This window comes from Talpa occidentalis, unplaced genomic scaffold, assembly GCF_014898055.3.
Source record: "Talpa occidentalis isolate TD23 unplaced genomic scaffold, MPIMG_talOcc4v2.1 talOcc4.2, whole genome shotgun sequence".
Taxonomy (NCBI): Eukaryota; Metazoa; Chordata; class Mammalia; order Eulipotyphla; family Talpidae; genus Talpa; species Talpa occidentalis.
In genome coordinates, this window is record NW_023602073.1 from 64,279,812 (window position 1) to 64,304,828 (window position 25,017).

General features: G+C 42.4%; 1 protein-coding gene across 6 annotated transcripts in view; it reads left to right on the forward strand.

The window, feature by feature from the left end:
• UBR2 (ubiquitin protein ligase E3 component n-recognin 2) overlaps positions 1-25,017 on the forward strand; it is a 123,702-nt gene that overhangs the window by 88,733 nt on the left and 9,952 nt on the right. For 4 of the 6 annotated variants that reach the window (XM_037519719.2, XM_037519720.2, XM_037519721.2 and 1 more), the window contains 11 exons: positions 4,732-4,828; positions 5,053-5,120; positions 7,387-7,522; positions 7,902-7,992; positions 9,823-9,953; positions 10,704-10,812; positions 12,282-12,338; positions 14,365-14,442; positions 15,459-15,629; positions 17,073-17,174; positions 18,682-18,924. In XM_037519719.2, coding sequence (XP_037375616.1) covers positions 4,732-4,828; positions 5,053-5,120; positions 7,387-7,522; positions 7,902-7,992; positions 9,823-9,953; positions 10,704-10,812; positions 12,282-12,338; positions 14,365-14,442; positions 15,459-15,629; positions 17,073-17,174; positions 18,682-18,823 — 1,182 coding nt within the window. In that variant the 3' untranslated portion in view covers positions 18,824-18,924. The other 2 variants (XM_054698808.1, XR_005126825.1) reach the window with 2 other exon arrangements.

Genomic DNA, 25,017 nt, shown 5'->3' on the forward strand with positions numbered 1-25,017 from the left:
CGCTCTGGTTCTGGTGAATTCTCTCACCCTCCCATGCTTCTGACTGTACCCAGTGCTTGTATAAATCAATCAATGAATCAATCAGTCTTGTATAAATAAATAAATCTTTAAAAAAAAAAAAAACTATAGTTCAGTGTGATTATCCAGTGACTAGTTAGTGTGCTGGCTTATGTTTTCTTTGCAAACACATAGACTTTATGGTTTGAGAAATGTAGCTCCTGTATCAGAGGTTCTAGTCCAGATGTTATACATTAAATCCTCTTTGGAACTTTTTAATAATCTAGATGCCTAGGGCATTTTACGCTTATTAAATTGGAATATGTATAGAGATCCTGGTATTAAAACTGGCCTGTATTGTATCTTTATAGTAAATCAGCAAACTAACAGTTCACATTAGTCTTAACTGACATATGTGATAGATGAAATGTGATAGGATGTGACTATCAGCGTCACTGTGGTATTTTGTGCTACCATAAGAGTCAATGAGGGCCTCCCCTGGTGGCTCAGGCCATTGAGCGCCGCGCTGTGAAGCTGCCCGCAGCCTCTGCAGCTCCATTGTGATCCCGGCAGGCCGGCAAGGGTCCCACTTGGCGCAGCAGACCTCTCCTGTCTCGCCTGCTGCTCCCCTCAGCAGTGTATTTCATCAGTCTGCCTGTTCTGTTCCCCAATCTGTCTCTGGTGAATCCTCTCACCCTCCCGCGCATCTGGCCTATACCCCTGTTCTTGTATAAATAAATAAATCTTTAAAAAAAAAAGAGTCAATGAGTATGTTGATTATTGAACAGACAATTACAAATGTATAAAATAGAGTTCATTTTCTGTACATTTTCAGGTAATTCTTACACATTTCCTGATTCTATATACTTCACATTCCCTCTCCAACCCATAATAACTCTCCACATCTATTTTTTCTGTTAATGTGGTTTTGTGTAATCAGTTTACGTTGATTAGCTTTCACATGTTAAAACAATCTTGCATTCCTGAAATAATCCCAACTTGGTCATTAATATCCTTTTTTTTCTTTGAGATTTATTTTTATTTATGTATACAAGAACTGGGGTGTAGGCCAGGAGTACAGGGGGGTGAGAGGATTCACCAGAGACAGAGTGGGGAGCAGAACAGGTAGACTGACTGAAATACACTGCTGAGGGGAGCAGAGGGCGAGACAGGAGAGGTCTGCTGCACCATGTGGGTCAGCTCCCTAGACAGGGATTGAACGCATGCTTCAGTGACTGGCGATAGCTTGATAGCTGAGGCTTTACCCCTGCACCACCAGGAAGGCCCTAAATATCCCTTTTTATATATCATTATATTCGATTTGCTAGTATTTTATCTGAGAATTTTATATCTGTTCATAGAGATTGGCTTTTTAGTGTCCTACTTGTAATGTTCTTGACAGGAATTAGTATCAAAGTTATACATGTGAGCTTATAAAAAGCAGCCTATTCTTTAAAGATTTTTATTTGATTTTGTAAAGTACATAGCCATTAGGGATAAATGCTTCCTATTTTTCTTACTCACACTCTTAAAACTTCTGTGTATCTCCATTTATCTTTTCTCTTCTGTATCCTAAGATGAGGTATCTCAGGGTAAGGTAGCTTAACCTGCCACCAGATAGTGAATTCATTCCTTCATCACTTTCTCTTCTGGTAGTTCCCTGTGAATGAGCATGCTCCACGATCCCTTCTCTTACTTTTGCCCTCAGTTGTTATCTTCCATCTGTCGTCATCGCATTTTTCATTCCTTGTTACGACCAACTATTGCAAAGCATATTTCATTTGATTTACTTTACCATGAAATAAGAAACATTTAAATACAAATAAGGAGGGCCACCCTGGTGGCGCAAGGGTTAAGCACTGCACTATGAAGCAATCCACAGCCTCTGCAGCACGAGTTCAATCCCCGGCCGGCCAGAAAGAAACCCACAAGGCGCAGCAGACCTCTCCTGCCTCGCCCGCTGCCCCCCTCAGCAGTGTTCTTCAGTGGATCTGCCTGTTCTGTTCCCCACTCTGTCTCTGGTGAATCCTCTCACCGCCTGAATCTCTGGCCTGTACCCCAGCTCTTGATGCATAAATAAATAAATCTTAATTTAAAAAATAGAGAAATAAATAAATGCACATAAGGAGATTATACCTGCAATTTCTAATTTTGTTTCGCATCCCGAGAGAGATAGAGTATATCATTTTATACACAGCAAAACCTCTTTAAACAATAGTGTATACTCTGCCTCCAGTTCTGGCTAACCCTTCAGCTGGGATTGACTTCTACCCCTAATGCATTTTCACTTTTTGGTAGCAGCTCTTACCAAGTTCACTAAATGATCTCGTTACCACTGTGGGTGGACATAACCCTTATTTGACATTTCTATTTACTTAATTCTGTTACTGCTTTTTGAAAATAATTTTTCTCTCTGATTTCTGTGACATTCCTGGTTTTCTCCCTACATTTCAGGCAGCTCCTTCTTAGTATGACTTTCCTCCTCCATCCTATAAATGTAGTCTTAAACCCCCAGAGCTCAGCTGAGTGTCATCTTGATCCTTTCCTTAGTCCCACCTCTGCCCCTGATCTCATTTCAGTTCCCACCCATATGTCTCCACACCAGATCTGTTCTCATTTTTTTCACCTCAAATTGAGGTACTTAAAAGCACCTCAAGGGCCTCCCCGGTGGCACAGCGGTTGAGCGCTGGGTTGCGAAGCTGCTCGTGGCCTCTGCGGCGCCGGTTCGATCCCCGGCTGCTCCCCGGCCACTGGAGGAGGGTCCCACATGGCGCGCAGACCTCTCCTGCCGCCTGCTGCTCCCCTCAGCAGTGTACTTCGGTCCTTCTGCCTGCTCTGCTCCCCGCTCTGGCTCTGGTGAATTCTCTCACCCTCCCGCGCTTCTGACTGTACCCAGTGCATGTATAAACAAAACAAACAAACAAACAAATAAATAAATAAAACATGCCTCTATTAAAAAAAAAAAATAAAAAAAAATAAAAGCACCTCAAATGGAACAATCCATATTAATATGTCTTCTTACACTGCCTATGTTAGTTAACGGTACCACTGTCCGTACAGGGATCAAGAAAGAAACACAGTTCCTATCAGATGCACCATTTGGCTGGATGTTCTATCCAGCAGAGTCCGTTGAATTCTCCTGCATGTTTGTCCACGCTTGTTTCTATTTGTTTGGCTCAACCTCATGTCATTTCTTGCCTAGATTGTTGTACCAGTGCCTGCCCTGAATCTTACCCTTTTCTAATACATTATCAGAGGTATTCCTCGAAAACTCATTCTCATCATATCTCTTTTTTTTTTTTTTTTTTTTTTAAATTTATACAAGCACTGGGTACAGTCAGAAGCGCGGGAGAGTGAGAGAATTCAGAGCCAGAGAGGGGAACAGAACAGGCAGACTGATGAAATACACTGCTGAGGGGAGCAGCGGGCGGCAGGAGAGGTCTGCACGCCATGTGGGACCCTCACCTGGCGGCCGGGGATCGAACCAGCGCTGCAGAGGCTGCAGGCAGCATCGCAACCCAGCGCTCAACCACTGTGCCACCAGGGAGGCCCTCTAATCATATCTTAAACTTGAAAACCTATTTTTCCATAATCACCACCTGCTAATCCCCACCTTCACGATCCATGCTTGCAGAATCATTGCAGGTCCCCCAAATGCTCATTCCCAGACTTTGCCACTGCTTGGTGCCCTAAACAGACTACTTCACTTTAATATGCTTTTCAAATGCTTTTTCCCTGGACAACCTCTGAGCCTGTCCTGTGAGTGGATACCCTCGCCTGTGACAGTGTCTCCTACAGTTGTCTCCCACCCTTTTGCTTCTCTTTTCCCCAGGATTGTGAGCTCCTTAAGAGCAGTGGAGGGAAGATGAGATTTAATTTTAAAATCCTCAAAATTAAATAGGTCCTTAATATCTATTGAACCAAAGAACATGACAGAAAATTTAGAGAATTAAACAGAAATGGAAAACTCATCACCTATTTTTATCTTTTCATTAGCATGTTTATACTTGATTATAATTGGTACTTATGTGTAATTTTTTTCTTGGTATATTCTTCACTTTAAAACAAGAGTTTTCTCTGGCCTCCCCGGTGGTGCGCAGACCTCTCCTGCCACGCCCGCTGCTCCCCTCAGCAGTGTATTTCATCAGTCTGCCTGTTCTGTTCCCCACTCTAGCTCTGGTGAATTCTCATCCTCCCATGCTTCTGACTGTACCCAGTGCTTGTATAAATAAATAAATAAATCTTTTAAAAAAAAAAAAGGCACTTTCTCATTGTTGCTACATAGTTCCCAAAACAGTTTCTAATGATTATACTTATAAAGATTTATACAGTCATCTTCTTATATGTAGTTTTCCAAATATTTTGAACATTTCCCACATTCTGTAGTACCTCTTTAGAACAAATTTAAAGATATACTGCATCTAAGTCCTGGGAGTCACTTTCGTTTCCTCTTTGTGCATATAGCCTTCTTTTTGTTTCCATAGAAAACCAACCCCCATGGTGGCAGGGAGAAAGCTTTGATTTATTCAGCATATAATTCGCTGTTTCCCATTCCATTCTATATTAGAGACACGTCACTAGAGATGTCATAGATTCAGTCCCTACCACCCAGTGAGATTCATTGTGTATCCAGCTTTGCTTCAACTAGCTGTGCTTTGAACCAGCATTCCTGAAGGAAGAGAACTACTTCATGTGCAGGTCTTTCTTAATTATGTGTCAATATTTTTATTTCAGAATGATTGTCTCAGGTCACTAACAAGATTTGCTGCAGCACATTGGACAGTGGCATCACTTTCAGTGGTACAAGAACACTTTTGTAAACTTTTTGCATGTGAGTATTTATCCAGGTACTGTATGTGTTGTGGTAATTTCTCATCTTCGTAATATGTTTTTAGTGGTATAATTTCTCTACATTTTTAAAGATATCTTTTGGTACTACTTTGTCATATGTAAAGGTTCTAGCTTTTAAGTTCATATATATCTTGCAGAAAGAGAAATTTTAAAATAAATACTTACATTGGCATATGACTAATACAGTTTTCTTTAACTACTTAGCATTGGTGCCTGATGACAACCACGGAGATCTTCCATGTATACTAGATATTGACATGTTTCATTTATTGGTGGGTATTTTGTAATTTGTGCTTGAAATTCCCTTTGTCATACTATATTACTTCATCTAAGACTTTGTTGAGTAGTATAAAGATAGACAGGAGGAGTTATCAGCTGTTACTCTTACCACTTCTAAGTATATTTCCTCTTGGAGGAGTCTCAAAAAGAAATACTAAGGAATCTAGTTAAGATGCTTGACCTAGGGGTCTAATCCTCTCTTTCTTATTTTACTTTGAGGTTGGTAATGTAACATCTCTGTGCTTTTTTACCTATAAAAAATGTAGAAGTAAAATGCAGTATAAGGGCTACTGCTGACCCAGACAGCACTTCAGGGTAGATTCAGTCCTGTGGTCACTCACTTAACGTCAGCCACTTTGTATGACCTCGGGGAAAGCTGTCTTCTCAGCAGGTGCAGCCTGTTGCCACAACACGTGCTGACCAAGCATTGGGTGATTAGACTTCAGCCCCTTCTCAGCTAGGTCCCTTCCCACAGGACACTGGATGCACTGCCACACATAGCGGCCCCAGTGCTGCCCACTTAATCTCTCTGGGCATTAGATTCTTTACCTTTAAGTTGGTTAGTACCTACCTCAGATGATTCTGTCAAATCTCAGTGGCATAATCAATGAAAATCACTTAGAACAGCAAGCCCCAAGTAAATATTAGTTCCTTGCTTCTACAAACCTCCACCACTAATAATAGCCATCCAGGCAGCATGAGGCTAACAAATAGCTGGCATTTGTTGTGTACTAGATTGCTTTCACATATATTTTCATTTAGTCCTTACCTCTTTACTATCAAGTTATTAAAGACAAGCTATTAATCTCTAGTTTACCATTAGGGAAACTGGAGCTGGAGTAAAAGTAAAACTAGCACTGTAAGGGCTGTATCTACTTAAAAAAAAAACAAGCAAAAAAAAAAAAACAGGAGATAGAAAAAAATTAATTTCACCAAATTCTTCAGAGATTACTATATTTACACATAGTTTAAAACCGTGGACCTCTCTGTTGGCTCGGGTGAAAGTCTCAGGGCTGTCAATCTATCACCAATCACTGTGGCATGAGTTCAGTCCCCGGCCAGGGAGTTAACCCACATGGCACAGCAGACCTCTCCTGTCTCACCTGCTGCTCCCCTCAGCAGTGTATTTCAGTAGATCTGCCTGTTCTGCTCCTCACTCTGTCTCTGGTGAATCTTCTCACTCCCCACACCTCTGGCCTCTTACACCCCAGTTCTTGTATGCATAAATAAATAAAAATAAATCTTAAAAAAAAATTAAAATAAAACCTGGTCATAAGCTGCTTGATTAAACCTGGCATATTCCATCTCTGCTCTGTCTTCCTACAGCATGATTTTTTAAGGCTCCCTCTTTGGCATACTGTATGTACTTGGATACACTGTATATATATTGTGTATTTGCTTTACTTTACCACACTGGCTTTAATTGTGTTGCTATAAATGTAACATTTTAACTTTAAAAATCTTTGTTTATACTTAAACATTACTTTGGAAGTAGCAGCTAATAACACTTTCATTTGCGGGTCTGTAAAGCAAAAAGTTGTTAAATTGTCTAAAGAGCTCCTAAGAGGAGCTAGAATTTATATATAGATTTTTTTGGGGGTCCAAAACCCATGTTTTGGGCCTCCCTGGTGGCACAAGAGGTTAAGCATAGCACTGTAAATCTATCCGCAGCCTCTACAGCACAAGCTTGGTCCCCGCCCAGCCAGGGAGCTGCCCACATGGTACAGCAGACCTCTCCTGTCTCACCCGCTGCAGTATATTTCAGTCTGCCTGCCTGTTCTGTTACCTACTCTGTCTCTAGTGAAACCAAAAGAACATGGTTTGGTTTTGTTTTTTAACATTTATTTATGCATACAAGAACTGGGGTGCAGGCCAGAGGTGCGGGGGGGTGACAGGATTCACCAGAGACAGTGGGGAGCAGAGCAGGTGGATTTACTGAAATACACTGCTGAGGGGAGCATTGGGTAAAACAGACAAGGTCGCTGCACCATATGTGGGTTAGCTCCCTGGCCAGGGATTAAACAAAGGCCCTCGTGGTGGGCCTTTGTATTAGTAGTGCTAAGACTTAACCCCTAGATCACAGGGATGCTTCAAAATCCCTCTAGCTCTTAAGTAATTTCATTTAGCCAATCCTTGTGGAATTTATCATAAGTCTGCCCTGTAAGAATAAGGATGGGGGCGGGGGGCACATTAAAAATGGAGCTGTGTTTAGCTGTGAAAAACAGGCCTTTTGTCTGACCCCCTGTGTTTGCTGTCTAGGTGGGCTTGGTGCTCGCTTTCCCTGCACTGCAGTGTCAGGATTTTTCTGGGATCAGCCTCCGCACCGGAGACCTTCACATTTTTCATCTGGTTACTATGGCACACATCATACAGATCTTGCTTACGTCATGTACAGGTAACTCCTCCTTGATGGTTTCTGGAAGCAAGTGCTTGAGTTTTCTCAGTTAAAAAAAAAGTACTCACTTTTTATTTCATAAGTTCGCTAAGATTTGAGGTCCATAGTCTGATATACAGCTAGACTGTAGATAAAGCTGATTTTACACAGAGCACATTGGCCGGCACCCTGAAGCACATTGGCTTCTCTTCAAGAGCCTTCTGGCTCCTTGCTCTGATAGATATCTATACTCTGCCCACACCTCAGGAATTAAGTGCTGTGTCTTTTGTGGAAGTATTGACCTGTGAGAGTGTGTGAGTATATTTCAGTCCTTAAATGACGTGGTCATCAATCCACTTAGTAAGCAAACACGAAGTGTTAATATTTCCTTATTTTCCAGAAGAGAATGGCATGGATCAAGAAAATTCTGCTGGTGAAGAAGAATTAGCAGTTCTTGCTTTGTATAAAACACTTCATCAGTATACAGGAAGGTGAGCTTGTAAGGAATTCAGTTGTTACATAAAGGAAGTTGCTATCTGTTGACATATTTTAAAAAGAAGATGGAGGGCTCCTCTTTTTTAAAACATATGTATTTATTTTCTTACATCATGGGTCATCTTTCTATAGTTATTGTTCCCCTTAGGTGTGGCCCTCCCACCAATAATCTACCCGTGTACCACCACCCAGCTTCCCCTGTCTCTCTCCCCTCCTCCATCACTACCACTCCTCCCCTGCTGCAAGATGTGGATCCATGGTCAGCCCATGGGCCTTGTCTTTTTCCTGGAACCTTGTCTTTTTCCTGGGTGAGGATCTGGGCTCCTGGACCGCAGCAGACCACGCTGCTCTAAGGATTCCTCCTTTAATATAGTAACAGAGCTGGAACTCCCTGAGGAGGAGTAATATGCAAAGCTTAGTATATTAATTTGGCCATGGAACCCTCTTTTGGTCAGAGGATCTGGCACAGACTAGTGGAAATAGAGAACTTATCTTGGAAAATGATATTTTGAAACACATCTCACTAGGAATTTAAAAATGTAAATTAAATTGGTTGTAATACATTTTTAAAGATTTATTTATTTATACAAGCACTGGGTACAAGTCAAAAGCGTGGATGGGTGAGAGAATTCACCAGAGCCAGAGCAGGGAGCAGAACAGGCAGACTGACGAAGTAAACTGCTGAGGGGAGCAGTGGGCAGCAGGAGAGGTCTGCGCGCCATGTGGGACCCTCGCCCAGCGGCCGGGGATAAAACCGGCGCTGCAGAGGCTGGGGGAAGCTTCGCAACCCAGCACTCAACTGCTGCGCCACCGGGGAGGTCCTGGTTGTAATACATTTTTAAGATACTGTTCAGGACTGGTGGGAGTGCAGTAAAAAAATTTTTATTTTATTTATTTATGTATACAAGGACTGGCCAGAGGTATGGGAGGTGAGTGTGTTCACCAGAGACAGAGTGAGAAACAGAACAAGCAGACTGACTGAAATACACTGCTCAGGGGAACACCTGGTGAGACAGGAGAGGTCTGCTCTGCCACGTGGGTAGCTCCCTGGCTGGGGATCGAACTCGTGCTGCAGAGGCTGCAGATAGCTTCACAGTGCTGTGCTTAACCCCTTGCACCACCAGGGAGGCCCTGGGAGTGCAGTAAAATTAATAGAACTTCACATATTGTTGGAGTCACTGATTTAGTACAATTTCACTTTCCTTTTTTAATAGTATATATCAAGAAGCTATAAAAATGTTTGTTCTTTGACTAAGTTATTCCATTTCTGAGAATCCATATACTGATAAAATAATACAACACACAGAAAAACTATAGGCATGAATGTGTATACTCTGATACTTAGTTTAACAAAGAACTAAAAACAACCTAAGAGTTTGTTGGCAGGGGAATTTGGTGTAGTTTATGGTTGATGTGTCCCAGAATATTATAATTCCAATGAAAAGTATAGTTTGAGATGTTCTGAAAAACATGTTAATAGTAAATTTCATGTTACAGCTACAACTATGTAAGTCAGATCAGTATGAAAATAGTTTGCCAGAATAATACCTACTGATAATTTCTCAGGTTCTAGAATGGTGATAGTTGTGTTTTGTTTTTTTCCCAAGTGCTTTTTCTTTCTATAGTGCTATTTTTATAAATTTAGTTAATAGCATTGAAGGCTCTCACCATATATATCTGAAATACTGTAATAGTCAGGATGATACACTCCTTTTTAAGCCTATGTGCCATCAATACTAAATAGCAATTGTCTCTTGTTCACACTGCTATAATTAGAATAGCCTTTCCTTATTAGATTTCCCAATTGTCATTCCTCTCTTTTTCAGTGCCTTGAAAGGAACCCCATCTGGCTGGCACCTGTGGAAGGATGTCAGAGCTGGCCTCATGCCTTTCCTGAAGTGTTCTGCTTTGTTTTTCCATTACTTAAATGGAGTTCCTTCCCCACCAGAAATTCAAGGTAATTTCTAATTTCTTTCAAAATGTAGAAAATCTATAGTCTTTCACTCCAGTGGTTGAGAATAAATGTTACTTGCATAACTTGAAATGTGTGGCCTGACAGTTCAGAATAGCCAGAATTGCATATAAATCTGATTTTAATGTGGGAATCGATTTGCTATTTCACAGTTGTTTTCTGTGTCCTGTTTTGATTTCGTTTCATAATAGATAAAAAGGTAGGCTTCAGGTTTACTGTGTCTCAGTGCCTGATACCAGGCCTAGGAGTAACCTGCATGTGGTGCTGCTGTATAGCAGGTTCTGTGGTCCAGGCACTATTGAGAAAAGCTTAGCCTTCTGGGTTATTCGCAGTGTTAATTAGAATTAGTGTTTAAATCCACCTTTTAATAAAATGGTCTTGAATTTCTCTACTGCTTTATACTATTCCAGAACACCCAGATCTTATTTTTGTCACTTAGTTCACAAACATCCCTATGAAGTAGATCATGCCAGGTCTACACTATTTTGTAGATGTTAAAACAAGACACAGGAAATTGTGACCAGTTGAGGGTAGGGATCCCTGATTGCACACACAGTTGTGTCATTTCCTGTGGATGCCTCCCATGTGCCATCTTGTTAACTCCCTTCAAGTTCTGTATCTAGAAGTATGAACTTTCTCACCATGCTTTTTCCTTTTGTAAGCTCTGCTATTGCTTATTCTCATAGAGGATTTACTCTCAGTTACATGCTTTACACTTTTCTAATCCATTTGCAGTTTCTGGATCAAGCCATTTTGAACATCTATGTAATTATCTTTCCCTGCCAAACAACCTCCTTTGCCTTTTTCAAGAAAATAGTGAGATAATGAATTCACTGATTAAAAGGTAATGATTATCACTTTTTTTCATTACATTGAATAGTTTTATGGACCAAACTTTATCACTATATAGTACAAAATTATCAGATAGTGAACCCAGCAGAATTTAATCTCTGTAATTCAAACTATGATGATTATGCCTTCTCAGTTAAAGATTGACCTTTTTGATAAGATTTTTGCCAAATTAATGAATAGCATAAGCAGATTTGTATGGAAGGCAAGTAGTGGCAGAAATGTTAATTTCCTCATGTTGACTTACTTCTTAAAGTCTTTGTTCTAAAGATTTCTGGTACTGAAAGAAAATTAAGGGTATCTGATCCAACACTCTTACTTTATATATGAGAAAATTGAAGTCTAGAGAAATGGACCTATCAATAATGTCAAGTTTAGTGACAGGATTAAAATATGACTTTTTCCACACAGTGGGTGAAAATATTTGCAAATCACATACTGATAAGAAATTAAGACCCAGAAGATATATGTGTGTATACATATATCCAGAATTCCTATACTCAAACAGGTACTTATACACACATGTTCACAGTAACCAAAAGGTAGAAACAACCCAAATGCCCATTGACAAATGAATGGGATAAACAGAATGTGGGGTATGCATCCAATGGAATATTATTTGGCCTTAAAAAGGAGACTTTGGGCCTACCTGGTGGTGCAGGGAGTTAAGTCTCAGCACTATGAAGCCATTGGCAACCACTGCAGCACAAGTTCCATCCCAGGTCAGGGAGGTGACCCACATGGTACAGCTGACCTCTCCTGTTTCACCCACTGCTCCCCTCAGCAGTGTATTTTAGTCAATCCACCTGTTCTGCTCCCCACTGTCTCTGGTCAATCCTCTCACCCACCCCCAACACCTCTGACAAATCTTTAAAAAAAAAAAAAAAAAAAGGAGACTGACATATGCTACAGCGTGGATAGACCTTAAAAGGCAATATGCCAAGTGTGATTCCATGTAATCATATAGAATGTTGAGGGAGGAGAATTGGGTTAATGTTAAATGAGTATAGCATTTTCATTGAGAAAGTTGAAAAAGTTCTGGAGAGGGATGGTGGAGTGATTGCACTAAAATATGAGTATACTTAATAACCACACAACTATGTATTAAACATGGTTAAAATGGTAATTTTATGTATATTTTACCACAATTTAAAATTTTTGTTTAAGTGTGTGTTCTGGCTCCATATATAGGAGCTTGTCATTAATTCAGACTGGTGTTTCCAGAGTGTCCAAATTAGTGGAATAATTATACAGCCACAAATTTGAATACATTAAGCATTTAGAAAAATCATAAATTGTAGTCTTCTGATTTTAACAGTTGTAGGCAAATTATATTCTTCTCATGAGGTAAATATATCATATTGAGTCAAGATTTCTTTTTGTTTTAATTTGGAGGGGGGAAATTCTACTTCTACCCCTTCTAAAGTAAAAATGTTTTCTTTTTTTCCCCCACTTATATTAAAGTTGGTGTCAAAATGTTGGAGTTAAAAGATACCTAGAAGGTGAAAGAGATGCTGTAAGGTAAGTTAAAGATTGTCGAACACTCGGTGAGTGGCAGGTAGGGAGGAAGTAAGCTGTAAGCACTACATATTCCTTCAAAACTGACCTCCGATGACCGCCTATGGTCATTCTACAAATTATGTTTATAAGTATAGTGCATTATTCTTGGCAGAGGAAACAAAAAAAAGTTATGATATTTTAGAGTATGTACATTTAAAAAAAAATTGGGTCCTTTTCTATGTTTTTCTTGGCTCTGTTTTTTTCTTTCATTGTGGAAAATTTCAAGCTATCCAATGGTATTTTTTAAAGGATAGTGTACTGGGCCTCCCTGTGATGCACGCGGTTGAGTGCAGTGCTGTCAAGCTGTCCGCAGTCTCTGCAGTGTGGGTTCAATCCCGGCCAGCCAGAGAGATACCCACATGGTGTGGCAGACCTCTCCTGTCTCGCCTGCTGCTCCCCTCAGCAGTGTATTTCAGTCAGTCTGCCTGTTCTGTTCCCCGCTCTGTCTCTGGTGAATCCTCTCACCCTCCGACGCATCTGGCCTGTACCCTGGTTCTTATATGTATGAATTAAAAAAATCTTTTAAAAAAATAATGTACTAAGGCTTCAGATACCTGTCACTCAGCTTCAGAAAATATTAAATCATAGCCAATCATTTTTATGTTTTTTTCTTCATTCCTTTTGATATTAGCTCTGATCTGATTCCTTAAAGTGTGCTGTGACATGCCTTCCACCATAACAGATGGATTTCATCTGCTGTTATCTCCTTGGTTCTGCTGAATGCAGCATCCATAAAAATCAGCAGATTCTCTGTTCTATTTCTTTGATTTTATACACATTCTTTCCAAAATCTAGAAATGCTTCACACCCCAGTTTTAAAAGTCAAATGGTTGCTATCACCAATTTCTTATTCATTCGTGCATTCAGTAGCTCTCAACTTGAGGTGTGCATTAGAGTAAGTTTGGAAATTAAAAACTGCTCAGTACTGAAAGGATTGGCACGGTAAAGAGGAGAGCCAGGCCAAGTTTCTGACAGGCAGGAACTTTATTTGCGCCCCTGGGCGAGGTTTGCCAACCCCCGTGGGGGTCGCAGAAGTCGCACACATTTTGGGGGAGAGATGTCCCTTTATAGGGTGAGGAAAGGTTAGGCGGGAAACTGGGTATGCGGAACCGAAGTTGTTTTTTCTGAAAGTTCTGTTTTTGGTGGTTTTGGTTGATCACTCTCAGGTCCCGTTTGTGTCGGGTGGAGGCTTCTGGTTCCAGGAGCTGAGGCAAAGGTGGAATTCCTTCTGCTGTTTCAAGGCCTGGCCTTGTGTCCGCGGCCTGGGGCCCTCACCAGGCCCCCTGCACCGACCTTACAAGTACCATACCTAAAAAATGTAATGACTCTGAACCTAATAATCTCTTAGCATCCAAGTATATCCCTCCCAAAATCCTTCCAAGTGATTCTGGTGTAAGAACTGCTGTCTGGCTTAACTCCCCTTTGTTTTCCGTCCATTCCTGTCTGCAGTAAGTACATAGGGAAGGCTGCACTGTGTGGCTCGTGCTGGACAGTTGTGAGCACTGAGAAAGGTCCTCAAATGCAGTTGGATTTAGATCTGAATCATACATGGATTAACTTGTCACAGAATCAATGTGGCCTCCTCTCCTAGCTCTAATTTAAAAGGAATCTATTCTCTGCCTTCTCCCCTCCAATTCCTTTCTGCCTTGAGATCACCTATAGATCACCTATAGCATGTTCTTTTTGTCTATTATTTGTTCTATGATTGGATTCTCTAGTACAATAGAAACCCAAGAATGAATATTCTCTTCTGCCTCTCCCTTTCTTCCCAGAACTGCCACATTTTCCTTCAAATGGGGTGGATACTAAGTAATGTTTACTTTTCTGAGAATTTATTCTGAGCTCTTTAAGTAAAAACATGTATGAACCTAAAGGTCATGTGTTAAAGACTGAGTTTTTCTTCATTTATTTCAACCAAATTAAGTTACCTTGTCTTTGTTACAGGGTGCTCTTATATTAACTTGGTTGTTTTGTTTGTCTGTTTTAGCTATCCAAGAGAATCTAACAAATTAATAAACCTTCCAAAGGATTACAGCAGCCTCATTAATCAAGCATCTAATTTCTCGTAAGTTTTGATATGGGAATATTGAGCCTTTCCTTCCACTGGAAACACTACACTGTTTTGTTTGGATACGGAAATCATAACATCAGTAGTACTTTGCACCACCTAACTTGTAAAAGCATCATTCCACCATGTTTCAGAATAAGATACAGGAAAGGGAGTGATGGAGGACAAGGATGATTCATGGAGGCTATCTAAATAAAAATGTGCACTTTAATAAGAGGCCAGAGATGAGCCTTCTGGTGGCGCAGCGGTTGAGCGCTGGGTTGCAAAGCTGCCCGCAGCCTCTGCAGCGCTGGTTCGATCCCTGGCCGCTGGGTGAGGGTCCCACATGGCGCGCAGACCTCTCCTGCCACCCACTGATCTCCTCAGCATTATACTTCGTCAGTCTGCCTGCTCTGTTCTCCCCTCTGGCTCTGTTGAATTCTCTCACCCTCCTGCGCTTCTGACTGTACCCAGTGCTTGTATAAATAAATAAATAAATCTTTTTAAATAAATAAATAAATTTTTAAAAAAAATAAGAGGCCAGAGTTTTTTAAATATTTGACACAAACAACATAAAGTAGGAATCTAAGTGGTAATGTAAGCAGTTAACATTCCTTAGATACTCGCAGCTGCGGGAGTGGCTCAGTAGTGTCATAGTGTGTGTGCTCAGCCCTTTTTTTTACTCAGCATTGTAAGATTTATACACATAGACTTATATGGCTTTAGAATTAAAGAATTTAGAAATAAAAATTCAACAACTTTTATATGACATTATATGACAACACGATTTGCTTTGCTGTTTTTTTCCCTCCTGTTGGTGACTTTGTCTTTTCTCTGGTTGTTAAGAAAGTCTGCAGTACAAGATTTGTGTGAGATGTTCCCTGTGCCCTATTCTAGAAATAAATTTGGGCCATAGGATATATGCCTCTTCAGCTGTACTTGATGTTGCGATTTTTTTTCTGGTGCTTTTCTCACCATCAGCTCTTTAACTTCTTTTTGGAATAATGACCTGTGCTTTTTTTTGTTCCATGGAGGTGCCCCAAATCAGGTGGTGATAAGAGCAGAGCCCCAACTCTGTGCCTTGTATGTGGAACTCTATTGTGCTCCCAGAGCTACTGCTGTCAGACTGAACTGGAAGGCGAGGACGTAGGCGCCTGCACAGCTCACACCTACTCCTGTGGCTCTGGAGTGGGCATCTTCCTGAGGTGAGGTGCTGTGGGAGCATTGTAGCTTTGGATCTGGGGAGACTTATGCCTGTTGGGAGAAAGGGGGTGGCGCAGAGAATTTTGAGGCCACTGTTCTCGTGTGTTTTATTCATTTAAAGAACATGGGGAACCTGTCTCACTTGGTTCCTGCCAACTCCGTGTTGGTTCTTTCATTATCATTCCCACTGCCCACCCCCAGGACAATTGTTTCATAGTTTGTGCCTCATTCTAATATGAAACTTCGTTTGTCCTTGATTTCCAGACAGAATCACTCCCCTTTTTGTATACTAGCATCTTTCAGGTTCATACATGTTACCAGCTGATGTATATAGTTGATTATATTCTGTAGCATACACCAGACTTGAATATATTCTGCAGCATTCACTTACTTAGTGGCTACTATGTACTGGACATTGAGAATGCCGCAGTCAGCAATGCAGAGAGAAAGCTCAGCTCTCAAAGAGCTCATTTTCTAGTGAGAGAGATAGAAAATAAACAAGACTAATAAGAATATAGAAAAAGATACATACAGAGGAGAAAAAGTAAAGTAGGGAGGGGAATATGAAATGGCAGTTGGAGAGTTGAGCTTTAGCTAGGGAATTAGAGAAGATTCTTTGAGGTGAGTTGTGAATAACAAAAAACTAAGGAAGAGAACATTCTAGTGCAAAATCTCTGAGGGGAATGCCTGCCATGATCAAGAAATAGCACGAAGGTGGGTTTCACTGGAGTACTATGAGCAAGGTAGAGAATTGTGGGGCCTAGTAAGTTCTAGTGATACCTCTGAGGTCAAGGCCATATCAGGGTTTAAAGCAGATTCTAGACTCTATCTGTATCCTGGTCTTAGTGTCCCCCCAATGTCTGACAACATAATAAATTCTTCATAAATGTTGGATGGAGCGGAATTATTAATACCAAAAATAGTTAATCAAACCACTCAGAGAGACCATGAGACACATTGTAAAGTTGGCCTCAGGAGAAATGTAAAAGTAACATTTTGCATCATCCATCATATCTCAAAAATGTTTTGATATAGGCAGCATTATTTTGTGTTTCAAGTCAACTTAATTCATAATGTTTGTGTCCTTTTTTAATGAGCAATTTTGTCATAACAGTGGTTAAAATATCAGCACATATTTTGTGTTTAGAATCTCACCCCTAATTTTTTCAATGCTACCATTATAGGAGCCATCGCTTCCTAATCCTAAGTGTCCTCCTCCCTCACAGCATTGATGTGCATATAATCATCAGTAATAAGAGTGCAATCATTTTACTTAGTTTTAAAACTTGGCTTGGTGTGTTGATAGCTTTTTTAAATGTCTCTGCTATAAATGCCATTTCTTCTCTTCTAAAACTGGTTTTGTCTATCGATAAGCTTTCTGTCCATTTGGAACTGAATCCAAACCCTGGCCCCTAATGTATGATATATAAATGGTCTCTCTACAGAGTACGAGAATGTCAGGTGCTATTTCTAGCTGGCAAAACCAAAGGCTGTTTTTATTCTCCTCCGTACCTTGATGACTATGGGGAAACTGACCAGGGACTCAGGTAAGGGTCCATCTTGGGGTCTGGGCTCACTGACTCTGGGCCTTCAGAGCCTTCTATGTGTGGTGACCTCCATGGGTCCTGTGGCCCTGAGGCTGCCTGCTAACAGCCCAGAGGACTACAGAGCTGCTTTTGGGTACGAGTGACCGCTGTCTGTGGATTCTTCTACGGAGGGTACCAGGCTGCCTGATTTGAGATTCCCTTTTCCAGCCCTCAGGATGTCATGAGGGCCTTCGGGATACAGAGGACAGGTCACATAGCACTTATCACTCACTCCAGAGCACTGTTTGAGTAGCTGTGAGGCCTTGTGGCATCAGAGGACTGCAGGCTTCTCCCGCTGTGACGCAGGTGCTCTGTGGGCGGGAAAGCTGGTGTTCAGGTGAAAGGAAAGAGCAAATGTTAACTGGTTAGAGGTGTTCTTTTCTTATTCCTTAGAATCTGAACATATAAACAAAAATTTATATACTCTAACAATATAGCAATGCAACAGTATTTGAGGCTTTTAATGATAATCTACTCTGGTAGATTGTATTGTATCATAACCAAAAAAAAACAGTGGTTCCCCTCAGGTGCTGTTTTGACTGTTGATTTAAAGTTGTGTTTATGAGGGAATGTCAGTGTACAGCTCTGTGTCTGTTTCAGGGGTAGACACCTCTGCAAATACATGTCCTCACCCCGCGCCTACCACTAATGCACCAATAATCCTCCACCATAGACCATCGAGCTCCCTCCCTCTTTGCTCTTACCCCTCCCTTAAAGCTTGGAAATTAAAAGATTTTAATTTTAGACCACCGCTTTTTGACATAAGAAAGTAAAAGCCTTAACCTAGATATAACCAGCCAGCCTGGAGGAACAGAAGTTGAAGGTCTGGAAACTGAGGCTGGATAAGTAGATGGGCTGCTCCAAGCATTTGACAGCAAGGATACAGCGAGTGCCACCTCCTGCAGGTTCTTCCCGCTGCCCCGAGGAGTGCGGGCTGTGAAGAAGAAGAGCTGGGTAGCAGGAGAGGGAGTCCAGTCGTGTGCTCTGGGTGGGGGCAGAGGTGCCCCCCCAGTGCCTGTACCAGTCTGAACTCACCCCAAGCCTGCGGTTTGGTTACACTGAAGCGGAGTTATTCCCATTTGGCTGCTTTGCTTAGGCTTTGGCAACAAAGATAACATTCTAAGTAACATCTTTTATTCCTATGATTCTCTTACCACCCTCTTCCCTACCCCCTTCCCTTTTTTATCAACCAAATAGACAATGAATAGCCAGTTTTAGCGGCTCAACCTCCTGCCCATCCTGGCCCTGCCCTTCACCCTGGTCCTGGTAGCTTGTGGACATTTGCTTCTTCTTTTCAGCACTTAGTCTCCTCCTGCTGCTTCTGGCAAACCTTCAGAAATTATATAATAACTACTGCCTGCCAAACAGAAAATTTGCAGAGGACCTAAAATCAATAAATCGGGAAAGGTTGGGATATAATGGATGAATAAACAGATCGCACCCTGAGTGACATGTGTCTTGTTTGTAGACGGGGGAATCCCTTGCATTTGTGCAAAGAAAGATTTAGGAAGATTCAGAAGCTCTGGCACCAGCACAGTATCACGGAGGAAATTGGACACGCACAAGAAGCAAATCAGACACTGGTCGGCATCGACTGGCAGCATTTATAACTCCTTCACTACCAAAAACAAACTTGGATTTTTGTAACCCAGTAGGCTTTTCAAGAAAGAGAATAGGAAGTTCTACTGAGTTTGGAAATAAATTCTTTATTGAAGCTTTTCTTCCCAGTTTTATTTTTATAGTTTTTGGCTCCGGAGACAAATGAAAATTGTCTTCCATCAGCACATTTTCTTGCACCATTTGCTGTGTCCCTCAAACAACACTTGGGAGTTTTGGATCCAGTGAGAAGCTTCTCTTCTTCAGTGGGACCCTGGGCCTTTGAGACTGTGTTGGACTTGCGCCCACAGGCTGAGCCAGGCTGCATCACTGTTCATGGGCAACTCCAAGCTGAAGCTGATTGGACAGAAAAGGAAACCAAGTCTGTGTGGGTGGCGCCACACGCTTGCTGGTGCCTCCCAGTGACGCTGGCCTCTGCCGCTTGTCTGTGCCAGCAGGATCCTACCTCTCAGAGCAGAGCTGGCATCTGGAAGCAGCCTTTCCTAGTCGCCTGTGCCGGAGGAGCCTGTGGGAGGAAGGGGTGCAGGTTTCTCCATATGCTGTCTGGTGTTCAGGGCTATAGAAGGTTGGATTTTTTTTTTTTTTTTTTTTTTTTTGGCAAGACTTTTTGACTTTCAGAGGAAAAAAAACTCATTTTAAAGGGCTTTTTGAAAATAGAGAGTATCCTAATTTTTCAAATGATATATTCTCTTTTAGATTTCTAAAACTAGAGAGAAGATCTAATTGAGAGAGTGTGTGCATCTAGAATTGAACCCTAGCAAAAAAAATGAGAAATCAGTGTTTTGAGGTTCCCCCATTGCACCCCTGCCAGCATTTCCTAGAATAGATGAATTGCTCTTTACCTGATGGCTCGCTTAGGATCTTCCTGGGATGCTCATGCACCCGCGTTTTAGCCCGGGTTAGACTTTGGCAACAAAGATAACACTAAAGAACATGTTTTATTCCCATGATTCTCCTACCACCCTCTTCCCTGCCCCCAGTGTTTAAATGTTTCTAAACATTGTTTTTACTAAGAGGTGCCTTTCCTAGAGTGACAGCCGCTTAGTAAAACAGCTTGTATCTACTACTTGTTACCCATGCGCTGAGCGCCCTTGGAAATACACAGGGAATGATGGTAGATTTGTGGAGGAGTGAATGCTGAGCCTTTCTAAGGTGGAGCTAAGGGACAAGTGAATAATAAGAGACTCTAGGAATTTTTTTAACCAATGCAAGTGAACTTTTCACTCAGTTTTCTTTGAACTGTATCTACAAGCTCCTTCCACTTGGCTTGGTGTGCTCCATGGTATACCCAGAAGGAAGGTCAGCCCAGACGTTGGGCTAGCATCAGGAGAAGCCCAGTTCACTGCTTCCTCTCCAGGTGACAAGTGAAAGAACCGTCTCTGAGAGCACAACCTTGCTCTTCCTGCTTGGGACTGGCTTACCCTACTAAGGAAGACAACTGGAAGAAACTTCAAACCAGAGCCCAGTGTCTCCCCACTTCCCTTGCCCCCCACCCCATTTTCTGGCCTTTCTCCTATTCATTAAATCGAGTGGTTTGGGGTGTGAATGGCATCATGAGTTTTAATGTTTATTTTGACTTTTGTCACATCCCCATGCCTTCAGCTTTTTTTCCTGCTGCTTCTGGCTTTTCTCCACATGTTCATCAAGTTTAAATTATAAAACCAGTTTTCTCCCTCTGTAAGTGGATTATAAACATTAGAAATCCAATAATACTCTAGCTTTCAGGCATCACTTTATAGAAGTCTGGAGTTAGCAGCAAGTATCCCTGGATTCCATCCTCTGAGAACACGAGGGAGTCTAGGAGGTGAATATACATGAAATAGCAGCTCACCCCCTTTTACCTTCTGCCGTGGTTATCAAGCTGGTCGTCTTCCCTGTCTAATGAATCATCTTAGTTTAATGATTTCTTCCGCATGTATTATGTTTATTGTAGAAATGTTTATATAACTTGCTTTCCATATCAGGGAGAATCATATCTGCTGAATAAATTGGCTATAACTTTAATAAATTGTGGACAACTTGTAAAATTTGGAATGTATCATATGTAAAAAGTTTAAAGATATCAAATAAATGCTCTAGGTGTTGACAAGACTTTGTGTCTAAGTGTTTATGTATGTTTCACACACATCCATGGACGCATCCCCTGTCACCTTGCTACAAGTAAAATGGGATGTCTGTATTGGCTTGAAATTTAAGATGCTTATATTATTAGTGTCAGTTATGACCACTAGCCAAGCCATCCTGACCTTCCCAGAGAAAGCTTGCTCATCATTTCTGCTGATTAAGCTTCCAGTCCAGTGGTTGTGATAGCTTGTGACCTTTCTGAATCTTTCTTTTGCACCTCAGACCACTGGGAAAACAAGGCACTCAGCCTCTCCCCACATTAAAACTGTGTTCATCCTGATCTGGTGATCTGTTCTTACTCGATCCCAGACACTTTTCTGCTTGTGAGAGGCATGTAGGAAGGAAGCTATGTTCTGGTATGTAGGGGAACCGATGCCTCGTAGATCACTGCTGAACTTCTCTGAATCTTTTTTTTTTTAGGTTGCATCTTAACCCCCTGTGCCACCAGGGAGGCCCTGAGTTAGGTCTTTTTTTTATTTATTTATTTAAAGATTTATTTTTATTTATTTATACAAGCACTGGGTACAGTCAGAAGTGTGGGAGGGTGAGAGAATTCATCAAAGCCAGAGCGGGGAGCAGAGCAGGCAGAAGGACCGAAATACACTGCTGAGGGGAGCAGCGGGTGGCAGGAGAAGTCTGCGTGCCATGTGGGACCCTCCTCTGGAGGCCGGGGAGCAGCCGGGGATCGAACCGGTGTTGCGGAGGCTGCGGGCAGTTTCGCAACCCAGTGCTCAACCGCTGCGCCACCGGGGAGGCCCCACTTCTCCAAATCTTACAGGGAAAGCATCAAACTAAAAAAAGCAAGGTTTGCGCAGAGCTTTCCCTGTCTCCTGGGTTGATACTGCCCCTGACCCCTCCCTCATTCTAGTGACCAGTTACAGCACTGTTTTTTGTTTGTTTGTTTGTTTTAAGAGCAGGAGTATAGGCTCGAGGTGTGGGGATTGAGAGGATTCACCAGAAACAGAGTAGAGAGCAGAACAGGCAGATTGACCAAAATACACTGCTGAGGAGAGCTGCAGGCAAGACGGGAGAGGTCTGCTGTACCATGTGGCTCAGCTCCCTGGCTGGGGATAGAACTCATGCTGCAGTGAATGCTGATAGCTTCATAGTGCTGAGACTACCTTGCGCCACCAGGGAGGCTCAGTTCGAGGACCCTTCACCCCTCTGACCTCCTTGCTCATCCTTACTCTTTTCTTTTCTTTTTTTGTGGGACCCTTGCCAGCGGCCAGGGAATGAAACGAAACGGCGCTGCAGAGGCTGCGGGCAGCCTCGAAGCCCAGCGCTCAACCACCACGCCACCCGGGGAGGCCCCCTTACTCTCTTCTTTTTAAGTCAGATTTACTGAAACTATTTTACAAATAATTTAATTCCTCCTTTTCGGTGTACAGTTTTAAACATTTTGACAAATGCATACATTTAACAACCACCGCAATCAAGAAGTAGAACAGTTTCGCCACCCCAAGGCATTCCCTCCTCCCCCTTTGTGGTCACATCCTTTTCCTGCTCCCCTTGGCATCTCTAATCTTTTTGTGCCCCTTTGCTTTTGCCTCTGTTCATACAGGTTTTGCAGTTTTTCATATAGGGTTATCATAAATCATGGAGCCCTTGAGTCTAGCTACTCACTAGGGAGACTGATGTGTTTGAGGGTCATCGTGTCCCTCTTGGGTGTGGAGTTGCCCATTGTTCAGATAGATGTTCATGCAGTCACAGGTGAAGGGCACGCGGGTGTCTTGGAGTGATTATAAGTGAGGCCGCTACAGACAAACGTGTGTGTGCAGGACCTTCTGTAGACCTGAGTCTTCCATCTCCTTGGATAAAAGGCTGTCCCTTAGATCCCCTACACCACCCTTGCCTTCCTTCGTCTCTGATTTCACTGTTTCTGCTCATCCTCAGTCTTGCAGACCAGGATATCATGCCACCAAGAGTGAAGGACTGCTGGCTCAGGGGTTCAAATCTCAGCATGAGTTCAATCCCCTGACAGGGAGCTACCCACATGGTGCTGCAGACCTCTCCAGTCTCGCCCGCTGCTCCCCTCAGCAGTGTATTTCAGCCAGTCTGCCTGTTCTGCTCCCCACGCTGTCTCTGGCCACACTTCTGGCCTATACCCCAGTTGTTGTATGCATACATAAATTTAAAAAAAAAAAGTGAAGGACTGATTGATGTCTCTTTCAAGCCAATCTCCTGGCCCCTGTGGCCTGGGAAGTCTTCTCCCTGGGCGCCCAAAATGTCTCCCATATTCCTGCTTCTCGCACACACGGTGCTGCAGTCTGCCTGCCCTGTCACCAGAGCTGTCTTTGCCAGCAGGCCAGAGGCCTGGATTGTCTTAGTGCACCCCGCCCCTAGCTAAGCTGTGAACCTGCTGACTAGCACCACAGTAGCTGGACAAGAAGGGGGCGGGGAGCAGGCAGAGCAAGCTCCTAATCTTATTAATTCGTATTGAGGATACTCGGGGTTTATTGCTGGTGCCCCAGTCCTGGGCTTGAAATGTATTGCAAAAGGCCATGAATGCTAGGACACGTCTTCCTAAACTTTCACAATAAGTAGCTATTTTACCTGCTTCTGTGCCATGGAGTTAGTGTTATGAAAAATAAAAGTTCTAGACGGACTATATTTCACCCCATCCCAGCTGGCAGGTCTTTAAAAAAAAAAAAGCTGAGTTCCTTGGGAGAAATTTTATTTACATTACCCAAGGAAAGACTGAGATTAGACATGAGGAAGAACCTGGGGCCAGAGTCTTGCTGGGCACTGGTAGGTGACTAAAAGGCATGAGCCAGGTTTCTATGGCACCACCCGGCTACCTGAAAAGACTTGATAAGAGTCCGCTCACCCTGAGTCGGCTCTGAACCAACTGTGGAGACTTACCACTGGGTCAGTTTGCCCTTGCTTCTCCCGGCAGTGCCCAGATTCTCAGGCTGCTTGCACCTACCCTAACACCTGGGCTCATAGAGACCATTTCCTTGTTTGGGAAAATATGTTTTGCCTCAGCAGGAAAAAATGGTGATACATACTTTAATCACTAAATTTAGATTTCACATATTAAATTCAGATCTGGTCCAAACGCTCGCCAATGTGGAGATTATTTGGCTAACCTAGCAGTCACAGGAGACAACAAAGGGAGAGGAGTGATGCGCAGCCTGCTGAAGCAGCGACCCCTGCTCATTGACAGTGCTTCGGGGGCAGCTCCTTCCAGCCGGCCAAGGGAAGCTGCGTGTGCTGAGGACACAGTCTGCAGACTGCTTGCTACCAGATCAAAATCATGGCAGGTCCGGAAGCTGATGCCCAGTTCCAGTTCACTGGGATTATGAAATATTTCAACTCACACTCTCGTAGGTAGAATGAGTTGTGTGCTGGCCATGCATGGAAGAATTGCTTTGCCGGTCTTATACTTCAAGTTAAGATCTTAAAAAAACAAAAGCAGAAAACCCAGCTATGAAAGCAATATAAAGGGATTCTAAATTGCACCTCATCTCTTCAGTTCCCATGGCTGGAGAAGCTAATGTCAATGCCTCACGTGACCATTTGCACAATAAATCATGAACCTGGAAAAAAAAAATGCTTCCTATTAGTGTTAGGTTATATTCTGTTTTGTTTAACAAATACTAACTGGAATTGGGAATCCCATGATCCGTACTGTTGAATGGGCCAAGACAGTTATTTATCAGCAGGTGATTTTCACACAATACAGCTTTTATTGTCTGCTGTACAGCTGTTGAGAGCAGTTACACATGTGGGTCTAGAGCAGTGTTCACATGGTTCCAGCACTCCTGGAAGGGGAACTCCACGTGGCCAGAGGGGCTGACTCCCTCGATGTTTTCAATGTGGATCATGCCTTGGTCTCAAGGAGACTCTCATATCTTATTAAACCTGGGACCAAAGTTGGACAGCGTCCAAACACTTTTGATCTGACCTTAAGCCTGAATTATGCCCCAGAACATTCCCCAGGCAGCCCCAAAATTCTTATTTTCTCCACACTGAAAACTTAGAACACAATGAAGTTATTCTCTCCTTCCCCTAAAGCTTCCTTTCTCTCTTTCCTGAGGGAAGTGAAAACTTCTCCTGAAGT